Consider the following 11,155-nt stretch of genomic DNA (forward strand, 5'->3'; position numbering starts at 1 on the left):
TGAATTTCAGTGACATTACCAATGTTGCAAACAATTCTATTCAGTCCTGGCAGTGTGTGGGGAACCTGATGGCTGCGCAGTATAGACATGACGTCGCGACGTCTTGGGTAAGTGAGAGGGCGTGTTGACACACAGTTTGCTGACTGTCACACACTAGATAGTCAGGAAGTGCTGAGGTTTTTTGTACTTCTAAATTTAAATGTTGCGATTGTCTTCCTTGCTAACCAGTCCAAGATTGTGCAAGGCTTGGTCTTTTAAAACATGTTTTACATCTGTGTGAAGCTCCCAGCACAGTCTGTACTGAGTACAGAGACTCAGTGCTGTAAGGACCAGTATACCCCAACAGTGTGTGTGGGTGCACGCCTGCATGCTCATGCATGAGAATACATACTTGTTGCTTGTTGTGTAACCGGTTTCTTCTACCTCACAGTTGAGGCATTTCTGACATCCAGAATATTCCATGAATCTGAGATGAGAAGTTGGCTAGGTGTTGGGGTTTGTTCTCCTCGCTGACTCAGTGGCACCAAGGCCTGTTTTTTATAGCTCTTTATTCTATCAGACTGGATTACTCCCTGGTAAAGGAGGTGTTTTTGCCAGGAAACAGTCTGCACACTAGAGACGTTTGCTGGGATGTCCTGAGATGTTTTCTCGTCTTTTCCCAGGGCTTTAGAGTCATGGTATGGGCAACCACACTGCACAGGTCCTCAGGATGGCCCATCAGGGTGTCCGTCATCATCTTTTACTGGGCTGGTCGTTGCCCGTTGACAAGGCTCTCGCAAAACACATTTGGTAATGTATGTGTTGGGGTGGGGGGCCTTTTGTTTTATGGGAACGAGTTGCGTCCAGTGTTTACCTGGCCGTCAGAGGGTTACGTAACCCTGTCATGTGACGCGGAGGGGGCATGTGATAACTGCTGAACTGTTGGGGGTTGTGATTGGGTTCTGGATGTGAATGTCTCTTAATTACAGCCCTGACTGATTACAGAGCACAGTGGGGGGTGTGTGTGTGTGTGTGTGTGTGTGCGCTCTCTCACACACACATACAGTCATTCATGCATAAATTGAATGGTTTGAAGGCCTGTCATAACGGCATGCTTTGGACTCCTGGTTTGTATGTGGTTTATATATCTTGGAGGGAATGGTAGTGTCATTTTATCACTTCCATCGCTAAATAAACAACATGCCATTGCTTGGTCTCATCGCCTCCCTGTCTCTGCCTCCCCCCCCCATGACGGGACGTCCACAGGGAGTCATGCCGGGGGGCGGGGGGGGGGGGGGTAAAGTAGACATAGAGGAAGTTCCACCTCACTCAGGATCCGTCTGGGCTCGTGTGTTTTGGCTTGTGTTCAGGTCTTCTTCCTGTTGTCCAGATTCATTGTGTTTTTGCAGTTGTATTTCTTAAACACCTCACACACAGGTGCAGTTGTGTTGTTAAACACCTCGCACACAGGCTGGTATTCCCCTCTTGTCTTGTTTGGTTTCTGCCCTTCATACTTTACCTTTAGAGTGACTTTCTGTGGTGGTTGACGGTAAACTCCTCTTTGGTTCAGTGTCACCCAGTGAGCTGTGAGCGGAATTGTTTACACTTAGAGATTACTGAACAATCTCTCTCTCTCTCTCTCCTTTCACAGATCATGATAGAGTTCTGCCCTGGAGGAGCGGTGGACGCCATCATGCTAGGTGAACTCTCGTGTTAGTGTAGCAGCTCCTTACCCCCAAACCCCGTCTGGAGGCCATGATGGGAAGTACATGGCCTGGTTTAGTTTTTCATTTTTATAATAATGTTAACTAACTAACTTTCATTTCTGATTGGCCATTGAAGTAAAAACTGTTTACTGTGTACCTTTTTTTCTGTGCGTACATGCATGCGTATGTGTGTTTCTGTGTGTGTGTGTGCGCATGTGGTGGGTGGATGCATGCGCATTCATGAGTTTTCTTTCTGTGTGTGTGTGTGTGTGTGTGTGTGTGTGTGTGTGTGTGTGTGTGTGTGTGTGTGTGTGTGTGTGTGTGTGTGTGTGTGTGTGTGTGTGGTGGTTGGATGGGTGGGTGGGTGGCTGTGTCTGCATTTATGGGTTTGTTTCCTGTGAGTGTGTGTGTGAGTGTGTGTGTGTGTGTGTGTGTGCACATGTGGTTGGTGGGTGCATGTGTATTCATGGGTTTTCTTTCTGTGTGTGTGCATGTGTCTGTCTGTCTTTCTGTGTGTGTTTTGTGCTTGCGTGTGTATCTCGTGTGTGTGCATGCGTGTGTTTGTGTGCGTGTTTGTGTGTGCGTGCGTGTCTCAGAGCTGGACCGTGGGCTGACGGAGCAGCAGATCCAGGTGGTGTGCAGACAGATGCTGGAGGCTCTGGTCTACCTACACACCATGAAGATCATACATAGAGACCTGAAGGCAGGGAATATCCTGCTCACCCTGGACGGCAACATCAAACTAGGTGTGCGTGTGTGCGTGTGTGCGTGTGTGCGTGCGTGTGTGCGTGCGTGTGTGCGTGCGTGTGTGAGTGCGTGTGTGTGAGAGAGCCTTCACTCAGCGTCACATGACCACTGAGGTTAATGGCCCTTGCGTTGTGTGTTGGGTCATGAGCCTGTCCTGTCTTTATGTAGGTAATGAAACATGAAGCTACCTACTCTCTCTCTCTCCCCCCCCCCCCCACTCTGTTGCTCTGTCTGTCTGTTTGTCTGTCTGTCTTATCTCTGTCTCACATGCACAAATAAAACAAATCCAGTGTAAAAGTTTCTGTAGAGACCTTACTGTGCACTACCCAGATTCTACATTAGATTTTATTCTATGATGTTTAGTGTGCATCATTCCCTTTGTTTTATTCCTTAAGTTAAACTGGTGTGTTTTAGCGGACATGCTGGATATTGAGACCTTCTCATCTCAGAAGGACGTGTGTGTTCAGTGGTGTCTGAGTCAGAAACACGGTCAAATGACCCTGTCTGACCATGCTGAGATTAGTTCACCTGTCAGGTGCCTGGGTGTGATGAACAGCAGAAACGGGTCCTTCCTGTCTGTAAGAAGCTGAAGAATTCACCCACACACACACACACACACACACACACACTCGTGCTCTCACTATCACATGTACACGCTCATACCATCACATACACACACTTCACACGAAGCCTACATACAATAAGGTCAGTAATATATTCAATAGTGTCCTTGAAAGTTTGTGAACGTTTCAAAGGTTTCTGACCTAAAAATTTATCAGATTGTCACACAAGTCGTAAAAATAAAGAACCAAATAAAACAAATGAGACTAAAACATTAGACTCTGATTCATTTATTGAGGAAAATGATCCATGACCCCACATCTGTGAGTGATGGAAGTCAGTGAACCCCCATGTGCAGTAGTAACAGCACTAAACGCCTCTAGTCATGACTGAGTCCTGCACATTTCAGCTCAGTTCTGTTGAAGGTTTCCTCTCATGAACTGTTGGCTTCAGTTCCGTTCACAACACTTCTGCTGGATCAAGGTCAGGACTTTGACGTTGAAACCCTTAACTTCATTCTTCTTTAACCTTTCTTTGGCAGAGCGACGTGTGTGTTCAGGGTTGTTGTCTTGCTGCATGACCCACTTTCTCTTGAGATAGCCTGACATTTTCCTTTAGAATTTGCTGGTGTAGTTCCGGCTTGTCCGTGTGATCTTCAGCAAGCTGCAGACGGGCAGCGATGTTCTTTCTGGATAGCAGCAGCTTTCTCTCTTTTCTTCCAACGCTGCCATGAACTCCACTGTTGTTCAGTGTCCTGATGGTGCACTCATGAACTTTAACCTTAGTCAATGTGAAGGCGACATTAAGTTGCTTAGAAGTCACCTTGGGTTCCTTTGTGACCTCATGGATCATTACACACTTGTTCTTGGTGTGATGGTGGGCCACTCCTGGGGAGGGTGATAAGTCTTCAGTTTCTTCCATTTGTACACAATCTGTGGACTGGTGGAGTCCAAGCTTCAGAGATGGTTTTGTAACCTTCTAAAGCCTGAGGAGCATCATCAACTCTTCTTCTGAGGTCCTCGGAGATCTCTTTTCTTCATGCCATGATACACTTCCACAAACGTATGTTGTGAAGACAAGACTTGGCTCACACCTGATTCACATCCTGACTCAGATTTCATCTTCTAATTCTGCTGATCCTAAAAGTTTGATTAGGTTCTCTTTATCTACTTTTAGGACTTGTGTGACAGTCTGATGAAGTTGTAGGTCAGATGTATGCAGAAATACAGAAGCAAACTTTCACCACTTTAGCCTCGCACGTCTTGCTAATATATGATCACATTTACTGCTCAGAAAACCGAACCTGGATTCTGTCTGTTTTGTTGTGGTGTTATTGCTTGACTGTCCTCTTCTGTCAGTCTCAAACTTAACTGTAACAGTCTTATAGTTAGCAAACAGTGACCCCAACTCTTAATTAATCTCTTTATTTTTATAATTTCAGCGGATTTTGGTGTGTCTGCAAAAAACATGAAAACTTTACAGAGAAGAGATACCTTCATTGGGACTCCGTACTGGTGAGTACCGTGCAGCGTTCCCTGTCGAGGCGTTGTTGAAGCGGCAAAGATCAAACTCAGGACGTGTCCCACCCCTACGGGAGGTATTGCCTCGGTACTCCCTGGTGTTCGTTGGACTCTCGGTTGTGCGCTGACATCCTGTCGTTTCGCTGATAACGATTGACCTGTGAACTCTCACAGCATGAATGCAGGAAGCTCCAGCACACAGAAGTCAGATGATCCAGGCCGTGCATGCGCCCATGTGCTGCGCTGAGCCAGGACACCTGATATACTGCCGCTATTAATGTTTGCTCGTTAAATAAAAACATGGAGCCAGTGCCTAGTCTGCTATCGTAGCCCAGGCCAGCTATGCTCAACCCGGCTCAACATGGCAGGACATTTCAGCCGGCTGCACGGATCTGTTTGGTCGGACTGACTCGATCTGTTGGCCCTCTGTCTTCTGTTCATGTTTGTCAGTTGCTGAAGCGACTAAGGTCGTTAGCCGTTGTCCACAGCTCATCTCATCTTCTCTGTTCTGAGAAGGTCTGCACTACTAAATTATTTCACCATAATCATTTTACCACTGAGCCTTTTGTAACCCTATACAGAATACTTTCCCCACACAAAAGGGTGCCGTGTCTTTGGTCTGGTCAATGAAAGGTTTACGTCAAAGGGACAGATTGTCAGGATGAAGACCAACTAACCGACGTGATCCAGAACGTTCCAATCTTGGAGCGTCCATGTTTATCGCTCATCTGTGGCACATTATCATGGTTGATGTCTGAGGTCTTTATGGTGGGAATTTCTCTTTGAGATGGGCCATACATCAGCAGTCGTCAGTCATAAACTGAAAATAAAAGCACTGATGTGGGAGGGGTGGTGTGGCCAACTGTGCTTTATCAAGAAGGTTCACGTTAAGAATATTGTGTGTGTGTGTGTGTGTGTGTGTGTGTGTGTGTGTGTGTGTGTGTGTGTGTGTGTGTGTGTGTGTGCAGGATGGCTCCTGAAGTTGTGATGTGTGAGACCACCAAGGACACACCATATGACTACAAAGCAGACATCTGGTCTCTGGGCATCACCTTGATAGAGTTGGCCCAGATCGAGCCGCCCCACCACGAGCTCAACCCCATGAGAGTCCTGCTGAAGGTGGCTAAGTCCGAGCCCCCCACCCTAGACGAGCCTTCCAAATGGTAAACCACAATGCCTGAGACCCCCAGCCTTAAGGGCCCAGCCCCTTCCTTGTGGGTCTGTTGTGCTTTTCTCCATCATAGCCCCTTCCTGTAGTCCCGGAGGAGGGCGACAGCTGCTCTTATCAGTGTATTACCAGCCTGTTCTGTTGGGTGGTGGAACTCATCTCCTGTGATAAAAGTCTGACTACCAAGATCAATGGAATCGAAAGAAAACACAGAGCACTTAAATAACAGCACTAGCAATGTTCTGTGTCTGGTTCAAACAAATGCAGCTCACTTTACAGCGAATATGCCAGGACTGTGTGTGTGTCTCCGTGTGTGCGTGTGTGTGTGTGTGTGCGCGCCCGTGTGTGTTTTCAAGGTCAAATGACTTCAAGGATTTCCTGAGAAAAGCATTGGATAAGAATCCAGAGACACGGCCCACGGGCGCTCAGCTTCTGGAGGTAAGTTTGGGTTTGTGTTTCGTCCTTCGATCCCTTCCTCATGGATTCCATATCTCGGCCACGTGCTTTACGTGAGTTCTGGTATGCCTGCTCAGAGTGTGCTGTTACTAAAGTGTCTGGATTGTTGATGTTTGGAATCGGACTGATGACTAGCTGATACCGGGCCGATGACATGGAGCAGTTCTGCCCAGCGGAAGCCTGGATAAAACATCTGCTTGCAACAGGGAGTCACCACTTCCTGTTTGGGTCAGAGGATGGAAGGAATGGTGGTAATTTGGAGCCCTTCTCCCCGGGGGGATCCCCTCAAGCCCAGGAGCCGTCTGAGGAACCTCCTGACCTAGTCACTGGTCCTTACCCTCCTGAGGTTCTACATGGGGCTGTGGGACACAGGCTGCCTAGATTACCAAGACTTAGTGCTGCTGTTGAGCTGGGACACGGGTTCTCCTCACAGTCTACCCTAAAAGATGTGGATGCAGGTTGAACTCGTACTGGAGAAGCCATGGAGAAGGTCTGTACTGCAGGAGTGATGGAGAAGGTCCATCAGAAGGAACTGTGTGTGTGTGTGTGTGTGTGTGTGTGTGTGTGTGTGTGTGTGTAGTAGGGAGCAGAATAACTAAAAACCAATAAATGAACTGAGAAGAGATTAGATTATATAATCCAGAAGGTCATCTCTCACTGTTGTTGGGGTTGTTCTGAGGAATCTGTTCACACACTCAAACACACACGCGCACATGTGCGTGTGCATCCACACACCCACACACACATACAAAACACGCACATACATGCGTCCACACATGCGCGCGCACACACACACAAACGAACATACACATGTCCACACAGTTCTGCACACGCTCATGCACGTGTGCGGAGGTGCACAGCGTCTGGGCCTGTCACTGATGGTGGAGTGTTCCTCTCTGTTTACATCAGATCACACTGACCACCTGTTACAGCCCTAAAGGCGCGGCCCACAGCAAACAGTGCTACCTGATAATGGATTTCTATATGTCCATCCGTCTAAATGTTTTAAACATCACTGAAGCCAAAGTAAACATTGAACCACTCAGGAGCTGTTATGAAAATAAAGGTTTAAAAAAATAAATAAATTCCAAACAAATCTGGACGGCCGTTTCACTGGTGAACGAGGGTTGTGCCCTCCCTCCAGAGCAAGATGACCTCTCTCCTGGGAAACGTGGGCACCAGGCTGGTGGGAGTCGTCTGCACACAGGACGCTTCACCTGAACTCCGAGCGCTCCGAGTACTTACTGCCCCTCCAACTGTGGGTTGTGTGATTAGTGTGTGTTTGATTGCTTTGGTATGTGTTTGTAATTACTGGCACAGATCTGTGGCTCAGCTCAAACGGCCCATGTTATAAACCATCAACCCCACCATCAACCCCACCATCAACCCCACCATCAACCCCACCATCAACCCCACCATCAACCCACAAAGGAACGTCTCGTATTACTCTGTTGGTTCTAGTAGTCTGTTTGGCTGGGTCTGGTTCTGGTAGCCTGGTAGCCTGGATCTCCGGTGGGATCCAGTCGCTCTTGTGCGTGAGTCCGTCTGCCAGCTGGGACAATTCGATTATCTAAGGCATAATGGGATAAATAATGGATGAGGGTTTTCACTCCATTACATGTCTGCTTTCACAGCTGTGTGTGTGCGCGTGTGTGTGCGCGTGCGCGTGCGTGTGCGTGTGCGTGTGTGCCCGCCCTGCTGTTACCTGTGTATCATCGAAGGTTGCTTATTTGGGTCACCCCAGTTCAGGTGACTCCGAGTCTTTGTGCCGAGCTGGAGGTGAAGTTCCTCTGGTGTTCACATATGTCACTTTTTTACACATGATCCTGAAGATGATCTGCTTTGTGACTTGCCATATCAGATTAGACCTCATATTAGGTTCTGTGTGTCGGCTTTCCTCAAGCTAAATGCCCTTTTCATGTTGAATATATTGTGTCTGTGTGTGTGCCTGTTTTGCGCGTGCGTGTGTGTTTTTGTGTGCGTGCATGTGCACATGTGCATTCATGGGCTTTCTTTCTGTGTGTGTGCATGCACTTTTGTGTGCGTGCGTGCATGTGTGTGTGTATGTATGTATGCATGCTCACAGCACCCCTTCGTGAACTCGGTGACATCGAACCGGCCCGTGCGGGAGCTGGTGGCCGAGGCCAAGGCGGAGGTCATGGACGAGGCCGAGGACGACCCGGACGAGGCCGAGGACGACGAGCCTGCTGATCTCACGCTGGTGAGCAGCTCCGCCCACCTCATGCCTTCCTCCTCTGCCTTCACGGGGGACGTGTTGGTCTTGCTCCATGGACACTGATGGGGTTTGGAATTTGCAGAAAAAGGTGTCTTGGTGCTGCTGGGTCAAAGGTCAGGGTGGGATTTGTGCTGCTGAACTGAGTCTGTAGTCTCACGATTCTCTCACCCAAAGGCAGGTGCGGAGGTGTTGGGGTTATGCGGTGGGTGTGTGTGCAAAAACTGAAAACTGTCATTAGGTAGAGACTGTTCTGTTTACATTTACATTTACAGCATTTAGCAGACGCTCTTATCCAGAGCGACTTACAAAAGTGCTTTGTCATTTGCTCATAGAATATATCCAAGTACAGTACAGTAGGTTAGAATTAAACATACCAATGAACTAGAATACTGTAGAATACAGGGATGAATGCTGATACCTAGAAGTACAAATACATATAAACTCTTAACAGACAACAATCAGTGTAATAAACAATAAGTACTAGAGTTAGTCAACATAAGTGTAATAAACAACACCCTTCTGTTAGTTAAATATGGAAAGGACCACACAAACACACACACACACACACACACACACACACACACACACACACACACACACAAACTCCTGCTTCTCTGGGATCTCTCTGCCTGTTCTTTCTCATTGTGTTCACACTTCCTTAAACACATTCTGCGTGAACCAGAGCTTGGCTGTCCCACCCAGGCTGAAAGCTGCCATCTCTGTATGTGGAGCTATTCTGGGAGTCGCTGCTGTTGCAAAAATAACCCGGGACAACGGCCTACGGTGCCGTTCCCGGAGCCCAAATAAACACCCCTGTCCTCTCACCGCGTCCACATCCTCACACACGTAATGACTGATTAGGGATTTAAAAGTGGTGAGGTGAGAATACATCCCATCTCAGGGAGAGACTGGAGACAGAGATGTGGAGTTTAGAGGTGGTTACACTTTTTTCTTAGGTGTGTTACTTTAGACGATGAAGCGGCAGAAATGTTTTCCATTCTCAATGTATGACTGGAAAGACTAAAGTAAAAATGTTAGAACTGAGCTGTGTGTGTGTGTGTGTGTGTGTGTGTGTGTGTGTGTTCCCTCCCCAGGCCCAAGGCAAAGATCCCTGTAAAACCAGTCAGAGCAGTTTAGTGGGACCCAGCCCAGCGGACACGCACAGGCCCGAGAGCCAGAAGCGGCCGGAACCCAAGCCGCGCACCTCGGCCGGTCTCCTGCAGGGGGCAGCGGAGAGCGCCAAGAGCCACGAGGACCGCGACCTCCTGTCAGACCCCGACAAGCCCGAGAGCGAGGCTTCCAGCAAGACCTCAGACTCGGGCATCGAAGATGGTAAGAGTACTCCCACGTCTGAGGAGGAGAGCAAGAGGACGGAGACTCCGGAGTCTGAGTCGCCATCGTGCCTGACCCCAGAACAGTCCAGTGGAGGCACAGCGCCTCTGCTGGAGCGAGGCAGAAGTGCGGCGGCAGGGCAGGTGGAGTGCGAAGGAGGGGAGATGGAGGAGACGGAGCCCCACATCAGCGGAAGTGTAAAGCGCCTCTCGGACACAGGAAGCCAGGCCTCTGAGGGCATGGACCTGTCCCTGAACCAATACACTCCCTCTGTGTCTGCACGGGTAGGTGCGCGTGTGTGTGCGCGCGCGTGTGCGCGCGTGTGTCTGCTCGGGTAGGTGCGTGTGTGTGCGCGTGTGTGTGCGCGTGTGTGTGCGCGTGTGTGTGCGCATGTGCATGTGCGTGTGTGTGTGTGTGTGTGTGTGTGCGCGCTGTTGCCCTGTTGTATCTTGGTCTCGTTTTATTTCAGATCCCTAATCCCCAAGATTAGGACATCAGACTCCTAATCCCTGTTGGGTCTGCCTCTCTCTGTCTGGTGTTTTAGGGCTGTAGTTAAGACCTTCCGCGACTGAGTTTTACAATGCTCTCCTGTCCAGAGCCTATATCTCTAGTGCCCCAGTGTGTGCACTGGGTTCGGTTCTAGTGCCCCAGTGTGTGCACTGCGTTCGGTTCTAGTGCCCCAGTGTGTGCACTGGGTTCGGTTCTAGTGCCTTGCTGCCCTGTGTCTCCTTGTCGTCCTGGAGTCTGTGGGCTTGCTCCCTAACACTGGTCCTGCTTGTTGGAGGAACATTCTGGAAAATTGTGTGGAGGCTGAGCAGTACAGTAGGAGCTCTGAGTGGAGTCCGGGTGTGGGCACTGTCCGAACAGACGAGGGCCTGTGTGAGTCTGTGAGCCCCTCCCAGACGCCGTAGGAGAAACGCTCTGTCAGAAACGCCCTGTCAGAGGGCCTCACACAGCGCGGCGCAATGCTGGACACGCACAGACGTCTTCGTTAAAACCACAGCTAAACCAAAATGGAGTCAAACATTGTGAACAGAGGTGTGTGTGAGTGTGTGTGTGTGTGTGTGTGTGTGTGCGCGTGCATGCATGTTATCAAAAGATCTTTGTGTGTGTATAATTTCAGTCTCTCTGCTCAGTGTGTAAATGTTATCAGGATGGAATGATCTTGTTCTGAACTCTGGGTAATGGTGGGACAGGCATTCAGATCCACAGGTGTTTGTCGTGGTGTTTGTCGGTGTTTGTGCGGTGTGTATTATTACAGTGGTCTGGTCTCTGAGGCAGATCTCACAGTTCTAACCCTGATTAAATAATTTCAGCCAAATTTGAGTTGGTATTTGAATGTGAATTTGATGTTCAATTGTACTGAATGCCCTGTGTGTGCTCTCACTCTCACCCACCCTATCGCGCTCTCTCTCACTCGCGTGCTCTCTCTCTCTCTCTCTCTCTCTCT

The 11,155-nt window shown here is 48.9% G+C and overlaps 1 protein-coding gene across 1 annotated transcript in view; it reads left to right on the top strand.

Annotated features, from left to right (window-relative positions):
• The window catches only part of stk10 (serine/threonine kinase 10), a 34,941-nt gene that overhangs the window by 16,402 nt on the left and 7,384 nt on the right, over positions 1-11,155 (top strand). The window contains exons 3-9 of the mRNA XM_035527635.1: positions 1,631-1,679; positions 2,282-2,431; positions 4,435-4,507; positions 5,482-5,676; positions 6,038-6,119; positions 8,224-8,358; positions 9,468-9,989. Of these exons, the coding sequence (XP_035383528.1) occupies positions 1,631-1,679; positions 2,282-2,431; positions 4,435-4,507; positions 5,482-5,676; positions 6,038-6,119; positions 8,224-8,358; positions 9,468-9,989 (1,206 nt within the window). The remainder of the gene's footprint in view (positions 1-1,630; positions 1,680-2,281; positions 2,432-4,434; positions 4,508-5,481; positions 5,677-6,037; positions 6,120-8,223; positions 8,359-9,467; positions 9,990-11,155) is intronic.

This window comes from Electrophorus electricus, chromosome 6 (genome assembly GCF_013358815.1).
Source record: "Electrophorus electricus isolate fEleEle1 chromosome 6, fEleEle1.pri, whole genome shotgun sequence".
Lineage (NCBI taxonomy): Eukaryota > Metazoa > Chordata > Actinopteri > Gymnotiformes > Gymnotidae > Electrophorus > Electrophorus electricus.